The 21,278-nt window shown below is 41.0% G+C and overlaps 1 protein-coding gene across 3 annotated transcripts; it reads right to left on the reverse strand.

Annotated features, from left to right (window-relative positions):
• Positions 1–213: 213 nt before the first annotated feature.
• LOC780671 (putative callose synthase 8) lies at positions 214–19,061 on the reverse strand. 3 transcript variants are annotated; one of them, XM_044552364.1, is made up of 41 exons: positions 18,483–19,061; positions 17,351–17,451; positions 17,056–17,126; positions 16,800–16,881; positions 16,620–16,724; positions 15,969–16,085; positions 15,774–15,866; positions 15,601–15,692; positions 15,354–15,480; positions 13,297–13,434; positions 13,138–13,214; positions 12,858–13,068; positions 11,635–11,760; positions 11,418–11,535; positions 10,958–11,286; positions 10,644–10,696; positions 10,505–10,565; positions 10,126–10,207; positions 9,959–10,008; positions 9,795–9,881; positions 9,582–9,716; positions 9,409–9,506; positions 9,249–9,333; positions 8,126–8,286; positions 7,911–8,034; positions 6,888–6,982; positions 6,656–6,803; positions 6,420–6,571; positions 5,213–5,319; positions 5,015–5,113; positions 4,852–4,920; positions 4,450–4,636; positions 4,252–4,363; positions 3,888–4,007; positions 3,698–3,813; positions 3,540–3,623; positions 3,233–3,345; positions 2,923–3,152; positions 1,123–1,965; positions 851–1,036; positions 214–772 (listed from the first exon to the last, which is right to left on the reverse strand). In XM_044552364.1, exons 1-41 carry the CDS (start codon positions 18,751–18,753, stop codon positions 542–544), a joined length of 5,886 nt encoding a protein of 1,961 aa, XP_044408299.1. In that variant the 5' UTR covers positions 18,754–19,061; the 3' UTR covers positions 214–541. The 3 variants fall into 3 exon arrangements, with proteins under 3 accessions (XP_044408299.1, XP_044408300.1, XP_044408301.1); XM_044552365.1 differs by having other exon boundaries at positions 12,894–13,068; positions 18,483–19,014; XM_044552366.1 differs by having other exon boundaries at positions 17,351–18,052; positions 18,483–18,771.
• Positions 19,062–21,278: the final 2,217 nt, after the last annotated feature.

Genomic DNA, 21,278 nt, shown 5'->3' on the forward strand with positions numbered 1-21,278 from the left:
AAATTCTAAGTTGCCAGTTTGTGGGCTAGAATGTGAGTACGCAGGACAAGTTTTTTTTTTATCATACAGTACGCAGGACAAGTTAATGTGCCGCAAGTGCATTTCGCTTGAAACTAAGAACGTTGCTCCTAGAAACTTGTCAATATGGACACACATAAACAGCGAGAACACTGCACTTCTCCAAGAAATAGACCCATTTTTGCAAAAAGATAATTAAAAAAGGGACCCATGTTCTTCTAATATATACGTATTATATGATCTAACATGACTTGTCCAACAGCAATAGTACAACAGTTCCACTTTTTCTAAAAAAGCCAAAAAGTATAACGCTTTTGTATTACATGAATGGTACTGAGGATACAACGTAAGTCTACACCAAAACTGAGCTGTTAGATTGGTCAACGACATGGACCAAAGAATGATGTATGATACTGTAATACCACACAATATATTTACACCAGAATACAGAGGCTTATTATCATCCTGACCAACCAATATATCATATTCACAAATCCAGTTCTCATCCGCATGAAACCATCAGTTACCTCCGCTTAGTTTTACCAATGATAAAAGGTTGGATCTGCAGTTGCCGTGAAAATGCTCTATTGAAAAGAACCCGAGTTTGGATAGCCGAGATAATAGGCATCCATGCTAGTACAGCAATTGGAAAAAATAGCAGTGTACCCATTCCATAGTCATAAGCGTGAGCAATGACCTGAATAGGCTCCCATATTGCATAGTATTCTATTTTCGGCCTCAAAACCTGAACAATCTGTGCAGTAAGGAGGGAATTAGGGCAATTGTGGAAAAGAATGTTGAACAATTGGTAGAGTGCACTGTTGATACTTACAAGGAGGAGGCCCCAACCAGTTGGAATGAATGCAAGGCAACAGACGATCAAGTCCATGATGGATAGTTTGCACAGGCAAGATAGAAGGATAAAGGAAGTCACCACTGCCAGGAATGTCAACAACTTTATGAACCTGAAGATGAGCTGGTGCTTTGAGCTTAACTGACGACTAGCACAATTAACAAGCTGCAGAAATTTCAGAGAAAAAAATCAGTATAATGATGAAGGATCACAGTTGCCGAAAACAAAGACATTCAAGACGAAGCATATACCTTGACAAGCCCAACAACGGCAATTATCACAACCCAAGAAAGCAAGTACACAAGAAAATTCTTGTTATCATGAGATATCTTGAGATGATAGACAAGTCCATACTGATAAACAAAGAACCGCAAACAGAGCAATACTTCAATAATCCTAGAACTCAGCACCGAGTAACGGAGATGCGCATTCTCAGCATTCCACCATGACTCCCAACTTTTTTCTGGTTGCACACCTATTCCCCCTTGGTTCATCATCCATCTATTCCAATCTGACCAGTCGTCAACAATCTTGTGCCAAGCAAAACCAGCTGGATTGAAAAGAAAAGGTGCGAATAGCCAAGTCATTGCCATAAACCATGTTGAATATGTGACCATCACATGAAACTTTCCATCGGATTTCCTAAATAGGTGATAGATTATCAAAAGGAAGATCAGCTCAAATGCTTTGACAAAGTGACTCCGAGAGTACAACTGATAGTTTTCTGTAAAGCTCGCATGAAAAACTACAAATTTACGCCCCGTTGGTCGATATTTAGCGCCACCATGAAGAATGGTACGTCCATAATAGTGAGCTTTCGTTCCAAGAGAGAATGTGAAAAAAACTGAAGCAACCTGCAGTTGCATGAGGATGAAGTCACTCAAAGCTGCTCTGAAACCCTTCTCCAACCCTAACTCCATCACCATAGGTAATCCTGTGAGCAGTCCCAACTGAAGAAAAGATTGAGATGCAAGGGCTGTTTCTAAGGACTTCATATTCTGGTGATGAGCTTTAATCAACAGAGCACTCTGTAATCCACTGAGAACCAAGTATAGTTGTCCATATAGGAAAACATAAACACCTACAACTGATATCTGTACAAGATATGGATCCATTGAAACAATAAGGATCATTGTTGGTGATAAGCTCAAAGATCATATTGACACAAAATATCATATGCAAGGAGTATGTAAAGAGAAATCTAAAGTATTAGTATTCTGATGGGCCACGTGGATCATTGTTACAATTATAAGCATATAAAAGTCATACAATTAACCTACAAAATTTCAATGAGTGACTTTTCTGACCTGTACAGAGGGAGTAATGTTTTTCATACTAAAAATCTAACATTAATAAAAAATATGTAAAGATTGTAGCAAAGTGAATAGTTTAAAATTCAGGTTTGAACCTCCTAATTTACTTCAAGTACAATTTGCCCTATACGACGCTGGATTGGTCCATCAGCATTTGTTTTGAGAAATAGCATGTTTGGTTATCCAATGATATATGTGGCATGAAGCAATTCTGCATCGTGTATTTGTTCCAGGGCTTCCTAGTTCCTAACTGGTGAAACTTTCACACCTGGTTGGAACGAGGATAATCAACATAAACCAGACTATTTGTATATCTCTGGAAAAAGAAAAGCGAAGTTTGGTCTGGCCAATAATGACTAAATCAATCTTGAAAGCAGTTCACTTTAAACTACCAATTTTCCAAAGATCGAGCCGGCAGGTCTTAGGAGAAACATTGATTATACTGGAACCCATGAACTTCACTTAGATAAACATCTTTTACATTCTATGTAAGATTTGAACCAAAGTTGTCAGCTAAAAGATAAGGTGTTAAATGGCAGGAAGAAAAACTCTTTTCCCTGCTACTGATGATTTTTTCATCTTTCTTTTCACTTTTTTTTGTAGTTTCTCAGGAATTGCCACACATTATGTTCTAACTGCAATGCTTTTGGGCATTATAGTGTACACGTGGAAACAAACATGCAAGCATGCACGTCGAGCAGGGGGAGATAGAGATAGAGAGAGAGAGAGAGAGCATACTAGGCTGTTGAAGTAAAATCCCACTGTTGTGAAATAGCATGAAAGCATCCTGAAAAAATCGAATCGCCGCGCTAGACGATAGATATCACGGCTAAGCGTTTGTTCACTATTGCCATTTGCAACTTTAGCTTCAAATTTCGATATCTGATTAAGTCCAACATCACGCCCTTTGCCAACTTGAATGTACTCGTTGTAAGTTATATGTCCACGACGCAAAATGGAATTATACCCTGTAAAGTTAATATTAAATATGAAACTCCTTTGAAAATGGCATGACAAATTTAGTTTTTGAAGGAAAATATTAACTTACCAGCAAATACGTCCTCACTTAAGTTTATAGTTTTAGATGCTTTGCTTATGCCGCCCCTTGTTAAATGAAACATCCGATCAAAAATGTCTGGATGGCCATAGTGAAATCGTACCCTGCAGCCGTGGAAAAGATGATTTGGACCAAAAATAGACTTTATAGAATGGACATACACAATACACTAAATCCTTTAGAAAAAATGCATATATCTAACCTAAATTTTGGCACGGATAAAAAACTTAGCGCATAAGGAATGTGTTCATCGCATCATTGCTAACACTATAAGATCAAATAAGAAGCATGTTCTGACCTAAGGGGGTCAGCAAGGAATCTCTGTCCAATTGTGACGAAGCTTGTCTCTTGGTATGACATGAATCCAGCAAGTGATGAAACACTGCACCAAACAATAATCTCATATTATCCAAAAGACATTGTATGTTTGAAAGCCATGTCAGAAAAACTACAGACCTTCCTGTGAAAATATGCTCTCTAAGCCCGAGGATGGTTGGAGTTTGGTCCCTAGGATGCCTAACAAACTCTTGAAGTACATTTCTCATTTTGTAAGCTTCTTCCAAATAATTGTCCTGATAGCACCGAAATAAGTGGAAAGAAGGTATTTTATGGAGACAAACTATAGAAAAAATGTCCAGTTCATTACCTGATTCATGTCAATCGTTTGTAGGGCCTCTCCACGGGTGAATATAATTGCATGGTTTTGATTTTCAGGCTTCCCTTCTCCAATGATGGGTGGGCCAGGCAGCTTTATACGGTAAATCTCCTATGTAAATAATCAACAAGCAAGAGCATTTGAGGAACTGGATAAAAATAATCATATATTTCTGTGAGAAAGTATATTAATAGTTATGCACGTTATGCTTAACAAAAGATAGTTGACAGACAAAAAATTGGTAGGAAAAAAATAACTGATAAAATTCAAAAGATGATTAATACAAAATATTTAGAGGCTTAGATCTAAAACAGTACAAAATTTTCTGCTTTGATTCTTAAGCTAAGATTATTACCTGGTCTAAGTTATTTTCTGCTTTTATTAAAACAGAGGAATAAACCTTATGAGGCATATTGTCTACTATAATTTCCTTCTCCTCAATGTAGGCAACACGAAGAGCTGGATACCTTCATTGAGCACGCAAGAAGTAGAAATATCAGCACAATTCTAGAGATAATAATTACTCTACAAGTTTATATTTTTCAAACCATACCTTGCCATCAGATCAATAATATCTTGAGCATGCACATCACCATTAGATTTCTGTTCCCCGAACTTTTGACATGAGATGACATATGAAAATTTCATATCCGCAAGGGCATCTAATTCAGTTGATAATGATTGGTGAATGTTTCTCTTATTTTGTTCTCGCTCTGTCCCCACGGGTCCTTTATATAACTCTGCTCATTTAAAAGGATTAAGTTTTGGAAGCATACCAGGTTCCAAATAAATATGAAAACGAGAACGGCAAAATCATCACAGTTGTCTGATAACAATCTGATCAAACTTTAGATGCTAGCTGATCTAAAATTCCACCCATTTTGGAAATCGAGCATCAAAATTTAATGATGAGAGGTTGGAAAGAGTAAGATAAGCTGTAAGTTTCTATGCGCACCTTGGTCATTTGTCCTGTCTAAAAAAGCTTGTAGTCTCAATGCCTTTCTGTAATACATCATTCCCCTAACTAAATAGTACACAATAGAGAGAGTCAGACAGCCTATAGGCGGGAACTTCAGTGATAGTTTACAAAAAAAAATGAGAATAATACTCCATATTACCGGTTCGACTTAGTGTTTGACCACGGAAAGAAGCCCAGTATCTAATGTCTTCACTTTTTACATTTGTACCAAGCCTTTCCAAGAAATTTGTCCATTCATCTAAAAAATGAGAATGTGGAGTCTTAGTAACAAAATATAACTAACAAAAGCAATTGCAACAAAAAATGGGTGAAAATAGAAATATGGAACATAAGTGACCTGGATATATCTTCTGCATGTAGGAAAGGATGGATGCTTCATCTTGATCTGAATGAAGCTCTTCATCTGAAAACTTTACTTCCTCCATGAAGTAGGGAGTTACTATGCTGAACAAATTACATGATGTCAGGATGCCATCAGATGTTCACTATATTTGCTTTCTTCTGTGATTGATATGGACAAGAATTTCCAAAACAAAGAACAATTACAGTTGACAACATAACTCGCCTATATTGATGTAAATGCTCCTACTGGTAAGTGGTCATGATCTTATTGATGGGATTTACTTGAAAAACATAAAGGCCCAAAAAATTCAGAGCTCACAATATTCTGTGGCTTTTGGTTCTATTTGAGTGCTGCACTGAAGTTCTCATCTTTTACAAAGGAATTATGGCCAATTGACGGAGACAACAGTATATGATACCGCCAGGCAGCTACTTCTACAGTTGATAAAAGCATCCATGTTTCAGGTATCACATTTCTCTCAAAACAATGTTTGAATATGTTTTCTTGCTTTTTCCACACACAAAAACCTAAACAATTTTACATCTCTATATGCATTGACAGAACAAACAAGTTATATATGGACATGCCTAAGACTAGGCAATACCTCCACACACTCCACTTTGGTTTAACCCCCTGGCAATAAAGGGTGAGCCCACCGAACCTGCTGCCGCCCAAGTTTTGTGCTCAGTTTTGCTCAATTACTGATGAGGTGGTCCACATCCATCCACTCGCCCTCAAAGTTGCATGTGTTATGGTGTATGCACCCTCTCTAAAACATTACCCCTATTTTTTGCAAGTTTAGCTTCTGCATTCATACTCTTTGCCTACTTGTATAGTTGCATAGGACCATTCAACCCCCCCCCCCCCCCCCCCGGCGGGGGCACGCTCTCTGTGGTCCATTAATTGAACTCAATTCTATACCTCAACGCCTCTTGCCTCTTCTCATGTGTTGCTCAATGAGGCCTAAAATGTTTATTTAAATTGTGAAAGCTGAGACCAGTTTCATGCGCCAATCAGTACAACCAAAAGTCTAAACTTAGAATAAGGTTGGTTTATATCCACATATACTTCAACACCTTTTAGTGACGATTTTACAAATACCTTCCCTCAGCCACAAATTAGATCATAGAGCTCATTGACTAATATTAACAAAATTAACCTGAAATAAGTTTTAACAGAATTTGAAAAGCACAAGTATTACCTAAATGACAACATACTGCGTACTTTGGGAGCAGCTGGCATATCCATGAAAAGAGAGGTAGCAAAAAATGAAATGCGTCGGCGAGCCTCTGAATTTGATGGAACTTCTGCAGCCTTCTCTTTTGTATTAAGTAGTAGGTAGAGACGTTTAACCTGAATATGCCAAATCATCTCATCATTCAGAGAGTTACTACCATTCCTGCACTCTGTCTTAGCTAATGAAGGATTATGTCAGACCTGCTCTTTGAGTGGACCACTGGCAGGAAATGGAAAGCGAATTTTTGATATTGAGCTGATCGACGCAAAGAGCTCTGGTTTGTAGTAATTGAATGCTCCATCGTTATCAGATATCAGTGTCTCAGAAGAATTTATCTGATCCAATACACTGTTGAAAGAGGAGACTGTTATCTAACCACAAAACAAAGGATGTAAAAGCATAGAATGATCACATATATTATATTATTGTTACCTTTGAGCATCGACAAGCATATCTTGGATCAGGGTATCAATGATATCTTGGAGTAAAATTGTCACCTCGTATTGAAGGCTTTGTTTGTTTGAATACTGGGTAACCATTAGGCATAAATTTCACTACATGTGCTGACATAATAGGATTCAATCAAAATATAAGAAGGCCATATACACTCTACCAGAGAAATAGGCTGTCACTCAAATCCCTACAAGCACCCCCTCCAACCCTATGAAAACTAAAATTAGTCTGTCAGCTCCACCCACTGCAATACCTCGTCATCCCCTATGATAGAACTGCTATGTGTTGTATGCTAGTAAGTAACAGGGGATACAAACTGCACGTTGAACGGCAATCAATGTCTTCCAAGAAGAATGATGGTGCGATTTTAAAGTCGTAAGGACTTTGGCTAGTTCACCTTATTCCAGAAAACAATTTCAGTGCCATACTCTTATCTTTCCAAGGAACAAACTTAAGATTCAAACAGATAAAGATAAAAACCTACCCCTACTCTCTGTTTTTCCTTCCTCGTGATGTCAGGATTTCGTAGTTTCTGTTGGTCGTTGTAATTATGGCACTATTATTTGGGCTGAGTTTCCTCTAATATAAATGGCATCCACCTACGTGTTCGAGGAAAAAAAAAACTACCCCTAATTAACGAAGTTAAGAAATCTCAGCCAGCCCTGGGTTGCTGCTGGCTCTCTGGTGCACCATTTCATGGACCACCAAAGCAGCACACGCAAACAAGTATAGTTATCCATTTCCTGAACTCTGGGAACAAACTCCTTCCCCATGCCCATCGGTATTCCTGCAAACTAATTCTGTAATTCTAGCCATCTCTGCCATTACCCTTATAACCTTTTAGTCCTCACGAACAACCAGTGTGCCAAAAAGGTGCAATGAAAGTACCCTCTAATTACAGATTACAGTAAAAAAATCGATTTGAGGTTGATGTGTTACAGTAAAACAGTGAAGTATAGAACATAAAGGGAAAGAGACAAATAATACTAGTGAAGTGATTACCAAAATCTCAGCCATCCGTTCAAATTTGTCAACCAGCAAAGGCAAGTGATCCATCTTAAAATCGACCAATAAACTTGAGTTCTGAATACTCTTTTTTATTTCGGCAAATATGGCAGCTATTACCCTGAATAGAATCTGTCAAACATCATCATAATATTCACGGGTACATGAGAGAAAATGTACTAAAATTGGTAATGTTGAAGTAAAATGATTACCTCTTCTCCACATCACCAATAACGAGAAATCTGAAAATACTTTTTGTCAATTCATAGAAATCGTTGATCGCACAAAACATGTAGTTATCCTTCTTAATTCTCTGGAAGAGCTGTGCACTATTTCCAGTAAAATTTGCTGCCATATCAACTGATGTTGAAAACTGTCACGGAAGGAAGACAAGCATAACATTATACAAAGTTCTATGACACATTTTATAGATAGACAGAATACAGATGTAAGCCTGAGCGCAGAATAACATATTTTGCACTCCGGCTAGCACGAGTGAGCCAGGCTAGCCAACTAAACCCACCCTCCACGTGCGTTCCTGTTCTAGCTAGGAGAACTAACCCATCCACTGGGAATCCGCTCTTAATTGTGATTATAAAAACTAAGGAATATGTAGTAAAGTAGTAACTTGTAGTAAAAATCAAGCAATATATGGTTAAAAAAATTGTTTGTAGTAAAAGTAAAACTCAAACAATATGTAGTCAAAAAATTGTAGTAAAACTCCAGCATTATTTAGTAAAGTAATTAATTTGTAATGAAAATCAAGATATGTAGTCCAAAATTTGATATTAAGCTGTACAAATCTTGTAATCAACACCAGTTAATAATTACTTCACGATTTTCTATTATTTGTTTTTTCTCCTATCCCCAAAACATTACGACATTTCATGGTTGTTTTACTAACTTGCTTCTTCTTGCCCCCCCCCCACCCCTTCCCCCCTCAATCTCCTTTTACAGGGTATGCTATGATTTTACTGTTGGCTCATATGATTTAATATCATACTAGGTTCAGGAGTGTGACATAAAGCGTTTTTAGTACATATATAATGATTTTACCTTTGGTTCACTATAGTTTTATCATTGAACTTAGGTTCCAGACCGTGAAATAAAGAGTTTTACTAGTTTTACTAGATAGGAACACTTTTACTATTAGTTCCATGCGATTTACAATCAAATTATGGCTCGGAGTGCACCGTAGAAGACTTTGCCACTTGTACTACATGGCACTAGTCTTTTACGGTCAAGCCTAGAGAAATGCTACATATTTCCAAAGTAGTGCAGAGTGTATTGCACTGAAATCATGATCTGTCATGTATAAATAACAGTTCCATATACCTTTTTGGCAACTAAAAACAAGGGCCAGCGAATAGAACCAGAACGATACTCTAGTGACATGGGCATTGTCATCAAATCCATCTCTCTGCAAAACCAATGAAATATGAAGGAGAAAGTAATCTGATGAAGCTTATGTCGCACTGGAATAACCAGAACGTACCTATTGCTTATTAAATCCTCCGAGCGGAAGCTATTTATTATCTGGTTCCAAACCAGAGCGAATTTTGTTGGGTCATGTCTTTCAGATTTACCCAAATCCTGAAAACAGTGTAATATGAGAAATAATAATAAGAAAAGCACCTTCAAGGTAAAGTGGACATGATCAGATTCAACCTTAAATATTTTCTTTTCCAAGAAACTAGGCAATATCCCTTTTTTCTCTTTTGGACTTGAGCGAGGAACAAGGCAAGCATTGAACACTTCTGGTAAGGTACAGAACCGACTTCTAACCATTCCCATTGTGCGAATCTAGGAGTAAGTATAGGAAATAAGAATCTGTAAACATCTGAAATAAACAGTCAAGAGTTTAGTGGCGCTTCACCTCACCTCACCGAGATGATGAACGATACCACACATACCACCGAAAATGGTACAGAATACAGAATACCAAATTTGTGTGTCCATGAAATAGACCTGTTGAAAATGCAACGAAATTAATTAGTTTATGAGCCATATGCAAATTAAATATTTGAGTTCATATGAGTTCTTACAAGAATTATAGGGGCCCATACAGCAAGAATTGCGCCAGCATTGCTCTTGACTGCAACAAAACAGATAGAATCGTCACTCTGTGTTCAGTGTTAATTATCAAACTCAGTACCCTATTGAGTAAAAAGGATGATTAATGGACAGGGGAAGATGAGATATGGGGGAAGACCTTGTGGAAAGAATTCATGCCACTCATATATATTCACATTGACCCTCATGATTTCTTTCGTAGGTTCCACAAGAGGCTTAATCTGCTCAAGTTATATTCAGAAAAAAATGTAGTAGGAGGAGAGGTTACACAAAATAAATGTAGAGATAAGAAACTAAGGCGTGCTTAAAAAAATAACAAACACTCAAGCAGAACTTCTCATGGTGTTACTATGTTCTATCATTAACATAACCTAAGACCATCGTACATGCATTATAAATTGTAACTGAGTTGGACCTACATACATGCATTTTCACTGATTTGAATAAATCTTGAGTCGCATTGCACTGCATAATAAAAATAAAAGGTGTGTAGATTCTATATTGATAGATATTCTTACCTCGAAGTAGTAGCTGAATAAAAATTTACTTGATAAAAGAACCGTCCAAAATGATGTATACCTGTTGAAACACAGAAATAATATTTAGCTCACATCAAATGGCCTCCAAAGTATGTGAATAATAATACACATATTTTACTTTAGTAAAGGTACTTGGCCTTCATGCATTCCTCTTCCAACATATGACGGGGCCTGCACACATCATTGGCAATATATCAGTACTTCATTAAGGTATAATGCCCATGCACGAGATCTGTAAGTCATGGTGCAGTACAAAAAGCTGATTAACAGCTCTATAGAAGGAAAAATATTTTTTTTGGGAAATTTAGGTTGACTCAAATGTTGGAAAATAAGATAGCATAACAATGTATTCCACTGAGATCAATTTCTGATATTAACTACAAAACGTAAACAAAAACAAGTTCTACTCTTGAGCAAGGTAAAAGATCATACCTGGCACCACCAGGATAATATATTGCAAATTCGCCAGGTAGATGTCTCTATATAGCTGCTTACAGCTGGAACGAAAAAGAGTGCCATCCCAATCACGTTGCTTGTCAGGTAAAATGCTACAGCTACCATATACTTTGACAGGCAGAACATTCCAAAAAAGTTTTTAGGACGTCTAGCAGAACAAGCCTTGTAATTTTGAGAACTGGAATAAAATATGGGCAGAATGATTGCCCATGTAACCGCAAGAGAGAGTTTTATGACAAATCTTAGTTTCTGGCTAGATCTCATTGTTCCCCTGGTTCTCCATGAAAATAAAATATCAAGGACCACTGCACAGAAACAATTAGACACATCACTGAAGAATGAAGACAGAACAATAGGAAGAAAGTTACATCAATGTGTTAGTACTAATTCGTCAGAATTTATGGTATAGATATGCACAAGCAAATTCCAAATTAACCTTGAAGAACTCGAAGTACAGCACTGGTTATGAAAATACTCAGAATATCCTCAAAAAAGATTGGATCTAGTAACTGAAGAGGGCTTTCCAATCCATGCCATGCTATTATTATCAGAATCTGGAAAGAGAACGTATGAGAAAATGGGTCAAAAGATCTGGCAGTGATTAAACAATATATAAATGTATCACTCCACAACCATTAATGTAAGAACTAAACCTGAAGCCCAAGCACAAGGAGTGTCCACAGCCTATCAAAGCTTCTGAAGATATGCCAAAAGGAACGAACCTCAACAAAATTTGTCTTTCCCAACCACCTCTGCTGAGATGTCACACTTATAGTTTGCTATATGCAATAGCAGGAAAATGGAGAACAAGAGCACATGTAAACAACTATTCAAAAATGAATGTACTGAAACATGCACATTTCTGTTAGTTGTGAATGTACATGAAAAGCTTAAATTGCATTATGTTATGGCGCTGCTAGAAGGAGGGTGCGAGAGGGCCGGCCGGGGACCTTTTGCCCACGGCCGGGCAAGATGGAAGGGATTTCCTTCTTAATTCTTGCTTTATTAGATTGATACATCTCCCCTCTTTATGTAGAGAGGTCTGGGGAAGCGGTAATGGCGACGGCGGGAACTTGATCTGGTGGATCGGGACTCCCACCGACGCGGTCGATGCGGGGCCGGAGCTGACCGGCGGTGGCTGCTGCAGCGGAGCGCCGGGCGCAGCGGAGGCCGCCAGGAGGGGCGGCTGCCACTGTAGCCAGGGCGGGACGGTGGTGGCGGTGGATGGCAGCTGCAGCGGCCCGGCGAGCGCGGCGAGGATGCCCTGGGGCAGCGGCAGCGGCTGCTGCGGCAGAGCGCCAGGCGCGGCGGAGGCCGCCAGGAGCGGCGGCTGCCATTGCAGCCAGGGCGGGGCGGTGGATGGCAGCTGCAGCGGTCCGGCGAGCGCGGCGGAGGCCGCCTGGTGCAGCGGCTGCCATGGCAGCCACAGCAGCGCGGTGGCGGCGATGGGCGGCGCAGCCGGGTGCGGCCTGTAGGACCCGGCCAAGAACAGGTGGATCTCCTGGACCGCCTGAGTGAGGTCCCACAGCGCTCCGGACACTTCCTCCAGGGTGAGGACGGCAGGGGCGGGCGAGACGAAGGATCCCGATGCGGGCAGGAGCTTAGGGAACATAGCTGTTCAATGTGAAATTAAGCTACATGGCACGTTGTTTCTACATTATTACCACATGAAACTAAAAAACATAGAGTAGATGTTTCATTTCTGAAGGCAAAACATAAAATAGACTTTAAGCACTGAATTTGGCTACTTCCTTATATTCTCAATACAGATGAATGGGAATACAAAATTGCTTCTCATAAAAAAAACTGCAAGATTGCTTTACTCGGAACTGAATACGTAAACAAAAAAGTTAGGTATATGATACAAATAGTATACCATATTGTGGAATGGCCTTGTTCTGATATTTACTACCTGTTGTGATTGGTCAGGTACTTCTGTATTAACAATGTTTTGTGCTGAGGAGGATCCACGAGGCAATTGGGAATTTTGTATCTTAGTTTCATGAGACTTTTTATTCTTAGTAGATGTGAAAAAGAAGTCGTTGTTGAGACGCATGGGCCAGCCAAGTTTGAAGCAGTCTGCAGACCTGCATCTTTACATATTTAGTACTTCATCTGAGTACCAAAGGCAAACCCAACAAAACGTGGTATCTGACCAGAAAAATTCGTTGAGGTCATCGTAGTTTCTCCATGTTGAGTGATCAGATACTCCATTTTTGTTCTTTAGAGCTTCCTTCATTACAAAAAAAATACTGCCATCATTATAACTTCCAAAGCTGTGCTAAGTCTAATGCTGAAAAGTAGGGATGTCCAACCGCATATATCTCGTCGTATATTGGTGCCACTACTTTATTAAGAAATGATTCGTCTTCTCCGCCGTATGCAGGCCTGACCTTTTCTCCAGTAATTAAGCTTACAGCTCCAGAAAGCACTCCATATAGCTCGTATGACATCTGAAGCAACAAGTGGTTATCTTTTGTCGCAAATGTGGACTTAACTTTGTGGCAAAGTCTTCAGCACAAAAATACAGAAACTACTTGGAAGCAAAAATTGCTTTTAAGCAAAAATAGTCCTCGAATAGTGACAATAGATTTTTTTTTCTAACTATAAAAACATGCATAACACTTGCTTAAACTCCTTTCTGCAAGAATCTTATCTGGGAGAGCAAAAGCTAACCACAGATTAAGAGTTTGCTAGGGGAACTCATAATTCAATTCGAAGCAGTACAACATGAAACAACAACCCAGCTAAATCTAAAACCTTTTAGATGTGATGGTGAATTATGAAACAGCAAAAGAAAAGGACCACAGAGACTCTCTGACAGCAAGATACCCTGATGAGAGATAGCGGGGAGGAGAGATGTAGAGTAGAGACTTGCCACTGGTAATTCAAGCAGGTAACTCTGGCCATTCTCTCTTATTTAAGGTATTAGGATCTGCTTCAGTACGCGCCCCCCCACCCCCACCCCCCTCCCCTAACGCAATCAACGGTGGAGATTAAAAACATACCTTTTCAAGTGAAAGGGTATAATGGTCTAGTAATTATTTAATTAACTTAAGAAAAGAATCCATCCTGCAGTTCCGAAAGAAAAAAAATCCATCCGTTGGCTCAAGTTTCCATGGACTGACATCGCATCATCGAGATGGCATGCATAGCGCTTGGATGCTCCAGGTAGCAGCCTATCATGTACATCCGGCCAGCTGTTGGAATGTGCACGGCTTTCATAAGAAGTTAGAGCATTGGGTCAAGCAGGCCATGAACATCAGTGAAGCCGCTGCAACCATGCCGCTAAGAACGCACATGGTATTGATTAAGCGGACGAACCCTGAATACTTCGGCTGCAATTGTGGTGCGGACAGCGGAACCAGTTGGTGTGTGGATCGATCAATGGAGTGCACAAACATGCCTTCAGCCTGCCTGTCCCGAATAGATGCAGGAGCAGCCCCAGCCCGTCATCGCTATCCCGGGCAGCCGGACGGCCGCAGTAGTGCTAGCGGAATGAGCAGCGTATTCCTTTTTTTCATAGGCAGGGATGAGCTGACGCAGTTTAATCATGATTAGCACTAATTAATAGCAAAAGAAAAAATTGCCCTTTTATATTTTTGAAAGGGGGATGTACTGATCATTCTATTTTTGTGAGGAATGTCACTTTAAAATATTTTGTCCTGCTAATTAAAGCAATAACTTTGGCCATTTTCCACTGAAACAGATAGTATTTCTTTTTTACACAACCTAATGTTCTTTTAGTTAGAATGTATTTACAAGCGTATTTGCAAAAGTTTGCGCTTGAAAGATCACATTGCACCATACAAAAAACATGAGCAAGGTAGCCTTACAATATAAATGCACTCAATCTTCGATCTTTCCTTTTTTTTCCCTAAAATGCACATGTGACCATATTTATGCACACAAATTTGCTGGTGCACGTGAACCAACATATCCTACTAGGAAGATGGGTTTGAACATGTGTTGCTTGGTAGGAAAACCATGCGTCCTACCATTTATCTAGTCAACTTAGAATATAGTTCAGAAAAGAAAACAAGCACTAAAAACATCCAAACACTTGGCACATGCCTGCTAATTCTATAAGCATGGCTATTATTACTGTTATTGTTGTTCTCGTCTGTTGTCAACAACAAATGTGTAAGGACTACTCCTAATAATAGTATTATTATAAAAAGATTCTTCTGGCAGAAGCATTTACATGGTAGATTTTACTACCAAGCAATGAAAATTTATATGACCGATATAAACCAATAAACATATATCAAATGTTCAGAGATGATTTCAAGAAAAAACTAAATTTAGTTATAGTTTGAACAATTAATGCAGTGAGAGCAATGGAAAGATGAAGGACAAATAGTTAACGTACATGATGAAAGATGTAGCATAAGCATTCTGGCATAAGTCTTAAATTTGATGCTTCTCCCCATATAAGAAGATAAAGAGATATGTACAGAAGTTTATGTTGCTGAATTTCCTGCTTCACAGAGGGCAACCTGCAGGTGCAATAAAAAGAGGACCAGTACAAGTAAAAAAACACTTCCTTGAAATTCACTCAAGCTGATGTTCAGTTAGATGCAGTCCAATCTAAAGAAATAAAAACTGCATATATTTACCATATGTTGCTTTTTCTCCCCAAAAATTTGCACCAGGTCAGATAACTCTCAAATGTTTTCGCTAATAATTCCTCTACTGCTCTTTCATCAAGCTAAAAACAGGCGTATCAAAATGTTATTCTAATATGTTAACCAGAAGATAGATAAGGCAAACAATATTCTTGTATGAATACCATTGGAGCAGAGGATGACTTTGGATTCAACCGAGCATGCATATTTGCAAGCAAAAGAATGAGATGCTCCCTTTGGTTGGCAACATTCCCTTTCTACGCCACCCCCCAAAAAAAAGCAACCCCAAATTACTGAGCTGAAATGCAAGAGAAAGCCACTGGTACTAAATCTGATATTTGAACAAATAACTAGCCAACCTGGAATCCGAACCAACTTTGCAGCCATCGAAAAATATCTGTCTGACTTTTTTCACCCTTGACATTAGCCAATGGAAGACTGCGTACATTAAACACCGCAGACACTGCAACTTTGATCTGCACAATAGTATATCATAAGAAATTTTATCTAAATGCAGAATGCAGGCTCAGTAATTAAGTAACAGGCTAAAGGTTATTCATTCCAAAGAAGAATTACTACTCCCTCCAATCCATATTCCTTGTCGCTGCTTTAGTACAACTTTAAAGCATCGACAAGTAATATGGACTGTGGGAGTATCATCTTTTGTCCTATGAGACGTAACATTGGAATTAAATATCCATATTTCAGAAATGAGAAAACAGTTTCTTTATAGCACTAGCCAATTGCTACTATGTTTTGTATCCCAGAAAATTTATCCTGCAATGAGGATTGGTCATTGTCTTGGCAAATACCATCTGGTAACTCAGTACAAGTCCTGGTAACAAGGAGCTAGTGCCTTTTGTATCATACCAAACATGAAGATATCACGAGTCATTGGCCCTATTAGAAGGCACAATTCTTGTTTTTTTGTACTGTACTTTAATTATCCTTGCACAAATAGTATACCCAGAAGGTATATTTTTGACTTTTGAGTAGAAATATGTCCAAACCTCTTGAAGAAGCATGATTGGTTGCTGACTTGATCTAGGATGAAGTGGAATAATATTGTATCGGAAGCCTGACTTGTCGCCAAAATCTTCACTAGCAACAAGGCTCTGCAAAGTTATGAAAACTTTAACTACATGGCACATCATACATCATAATTATTATTTTGTGAAAGGTATCAGAACCTCCAAGCCAGTCCCGATGAGAACAGCCTTCAAAACTTCTCCCAGGACAGGCATTAGTTGATGTGCATTAGCTTGCTTTTTCCTATAAAATGGCAGAAGAGGATGGAAATCACATTTTGGTTGGGGATAGTGGTTTAGCTGTGGTTCTTAAGAAAGTAGTCTTTTAATGAAAACTTTGATTGCCCCCGGTCTCCGCATCAGAACTTTTAAGTAGTCTACAATACAGATTTGTATCTGAAAGAAAGATCATACTTACTTCTCATAGAATGATTTAATCTCCCGGGCATCATTTCTTTCTTTCCTCTTTGAGAAAGTGCTTTTCTCATCCTGTTTGGAAAGTAAATACAACATTATTTAACCAATAAATAGTGACTTGTTGCATATATCTTAATGTAACAGAAAGAAAATGTGCATTCATGTTCTGAAACAAGGAATATCTGCTAAGATGTGATATACATTTACAGCATGTATAATATGCTCCAATGTTCAGGATATTTATTTATATTGCATTTATGCAATCCGAATTAAGTTAATTTTCATCATGTACATACCTGCTCCAATCTCTGAAGAAGTGTAGTTTTAAATTGCCGAACACCCCTCCCTGTTGAACGAGGATCCAACATATGAGCCTTTTCAAAGGCGTGAAATCGACCTGTAAAATGATAAAAGTCAACTCTTGTAGATAAAGACCCACTTTGGCTTTCCAACATAGTTCAATGATTATAGCACTTTGTTCTGCATTAGAAAAAATTTAGTAATTGACCAAGCAAAGTTCACAGTGCTAAGAAGAAAGAAAAAAAAGGTAGGCAGGGCGAATCAAGACGGTAATTGAGATATTTGACGTTCTTTGCTGGTAATTCCCCATAAGCTCTTCGGTGATGCAATATCATAAGTTATGCCACCTTTTATGCGACCTGATGCAAATGTTGTACTGCAGCCCAAATTAAGGAATGTTTTTCACTTGCCTGCTGATCAAGCTACCTGTATTTTTAAGGCTTCCAACAACCTACTCTGCTAACGAAGGGAAATAAGCAGAAAGGTAGTACTGCTAAAGAAGAATGTTCTTTGTGGAAGAATCTTTGGCTGATTCTAGAACAGACCCTCTAGCCTTTGGAATATAACCAGTTAACATCTGGTCCTACAACACATTTCTTTTAAATGAAAGTGGAAGACAAGGATATTCAAGATTCAAGAAGGTGATGTGCTAAGCATGTGAGCTGCCAAGTAGCCTCGCCCCTCATCCTTTGCAGAATCTACAAATTACCAGATGTAACTAAATCAGCAACGATGCTTAAGCGATGGTGGAAAGCAGCAATGGACGACCAAGCACCCGAGAACTCACGATCACCAACCATAAACTTCCGGCATCAGAGGATATGACAACACAAAAGATAGAATACTCCTGAACTGAAACGAGTGGCACCAAACCACCTCGAATCTCTTCAGGCTGGTTTCGTACCCGCGTTATCCTGAATACAGTCACCGACAGGATCTCAAATGACATACACACTGCACCACTTACACACATCGACGTTCAACGTCCATCTTGCACCCCAGGTCCTCCCTGAGCTGCCGGCATTTCCTCGAGCACGTCGCGGGCACCAGCGAGCCGCAGTCTACCACCATCATAAGGTGAAAAGTCCTAGAGAACACTCGAGGGAGAGTTATCGTGCGGGCGCTTACAGAGGTACGCGACGCGCGGGGACTCGGCCTCGATCTGGTTGGCGACGCGCAGGAACGGCCGTATCTCCAGCACGAGCGTCTGCGGGAGCTTCTCGCTGTCGAACTGCAGCGCCGCCGTGACGGCGCTGGCGCTGGCGCTCGCCTCCGCGGCGCTCGCGCTGGAGGACGCCGTCATGGGCGGCGGCGGGAGCGGCGGGGGAGGAGGGGGCGCCCGCCACTGCGGCGCCGGTGCGTACCGCAGCGGCTCGACCTCCACGATCTCCGGCTCCATCGCGTGAGGCGTCCTTGCGGAGGAGGCGAGACTCGGCACTCGGCACCATCGCCGCTACTTATCTACTAAATCCCGCCTTCGCTTTCGCTTTCGTCGTCGCCTTAGCCGCTAAGCTTTATCGCTTTTCCTCCCCCGGGCCGGCGCGGAGGTGGCGGCTTTCGCTTTTTTCGGCGATCGCCTCGCCTGCCGCCCGCTTTTGATCTCGGATTTGGTTGGCCCGGCGTCTGTGTGCGTGCACTGGTGAGGCGAGGCGAAGGCTTTTTCTACGAGGCTGGGGAAGGGGCGAGGGAGGGGGAAACGAGTAGTGCGAGAAAAGATGGTGTGGGGGGAGGCTTTTTGAACGTTCGGGGGTGGGGTACGCGTTGCAGAAAAAGTGTGGGGGTGTCTAGTGGTAGATTGGCTTTTTTTTCCTTCGTTTGCTGTCTTTTGCCAGAGAAAAGAATTACATCTGCCTTTGCTTTGGGGCTTTGACGTCCCTCTCTTGGTGGGTAGAGTGCTTTGGAGAGCACTGGCTAAGCAAGAGTGCTAAGCAACGCTGTTCTGGGCTAAGTGATCTACCTTGTCATTCTAAGAGAGAGAGAGAGAGAGAGATTGCGAAGAGGTTTTCGCCCTGCTTTGTGGATAAAATCAATAGACCTAGCGATACAAGGTGATTGGATTATCCTCTTACAAACCAGATCAACGAAAACTAGGACGAAGCAAGGCGAGGGCGCGGGCAATGCACAAGGAATGCATGGCCGGACGCCGCTGGCTTGCCACCGAGCAAAAGTACAGGAGTGTCGGAACGACAACCAGAATAGTCTGAAGAAACTGACCGACAGAGAACTCACGTCCCAAGATGAAGGAGAGAAAACAAACAAGACCGCCAAATGGCGGTGCTGAAGAAGTTCCGCCTCATGATACACACCTACCCGCAAACATCGGCGCGACGCTACCCGAACATGAATGCTTGGACTACTCCCTTAAGAGGGTAACGACGCACCGCACCATGTCGCCCAGTCCGACAGAACGGACATGGGTTTTCACTAGAGATCCGGCAAGCAAGGAAGGGAAGGCCCACAGAGGCACCCCTAGGAGGGAGGCAACACCCGCAGGCATCGCCGATGTCGGCGCCAAAGTATTGAGATTTCACTAAAAGTATCTCCCTCACCTTGCCGAGGAACCTGGTCACTGAGCCGACCGTGACGGGGATCCCGTCACACTTGGATTTTGGTCTTCGCGTTTAGACCAGGCCCAGCTACCATCAATGGCAATGCCCTCACCCTCGATATCCACATTGCCAAGAACAGTTGCCAACACTACTACCACGAGGCTCGCCAAAGAGTTTACTGTGCAACCCACCTTTTGGGGTCGCCGCCTCGACATCTAAGACTCGAGCCCCCACGCACCAACAACCGTCACACCCCGAGACCACGGATGGCATCCTACGACCACAAATCAACCCGAGCCACCTGCCTTGAGGGATCGTCAATTTAACTGCATTTCTCTGCCTATGATTCTCAAGCCTGAGACTCGCGTTGTGATATGGGGTGTATCCCTTGAGGGGGGGCGATCTTCAAAAATTATAGGAAGAAATGAGAAGGGAAACACAGGGATGAACAAAAACACGAGATAACTACATAGCTTCCTCGATGGAACACACATCCACTAGTGGACGAGAACCCAAGGCAACACATGCACTTGCAATGTAGAACCACACCACGCAGTTGAAATGGTCTCTCGCAAACACTAAAACACAAGGGAGTCCACAAGTCCTAGGACAAGGAGGCCTTGCACTCCTCGGAGTCTTCACCTCTCAAGGTGGTCTTGGGCTCCATGGGAGTCTTCAGCACAAAGAGTGGCCTTTTCTCCATAGGGAATCATCTCCCAAAGGGAGACGTTGGGTCCCACAAGGGGAGGTAGATTGGGGACAAGATACCTATGCAAATCTTCGTTTAACCATAGAGAAGAAGTGGGAGAGGAGTATATATATGATACCCACCATGAATGGGTATGTGGGAAGGGAAAGATACATGGGCCTTGGCCAAGATCTGCACGCAAGCAACTATCCGGACAGTTCATGCCTAGAGCTCGCTTAGGCTTTGGCTCCTCGGCGTTTGTAGAGGTATAGTGTTGGACGGGCCATGTAAGGTCCTGACCCGCTCGGGTTTGACCCAAAACGATTCGGTCCAACCTCCAGGTCCACTCTCCCTAGCCTTGAATGCTCCGGGCAATCTGCCAGGATGGTTCAGCCTTTGGCTTGGTGCGAGTACCATCTCCATGGTGGGACTATCCGGCAATGATGACATGCAAGACACATGGGGTTGCGTGGCACCTTCGTGTAAGTATCCCAATAGTTATCGTCCCAACGAAGAGCGAAGTAGAGTTATATGAATAGCATTTAGGTCACACACAAGTTCCCACAGGTCTTGTGCAAAGTAACTATCTAAAAATTTACATATGGTAATATTGTCCCGTGAAACAAATATACCAGAGTGGCAGAAAGTTTGATAGTTGCAACGGGAATAATAAAGAGCTTAAAAGTA

Source organism: Triticum aestivum, chromosome 6A, assembly GCF_018294505.1.
Source record: "Triticum aestivum cultivar Chinese Spring chromosome 6A, IWGSC CS RefSeq v2.1, whole genome shotgun sequence".
Taxonomy (NCBI): domain Eukaryota; kingdom Viridiplantae; phylum Streptophyta; class Magnoliopsida; order Poales; family Poaceae; genus Triticum; species Triticum aestivum.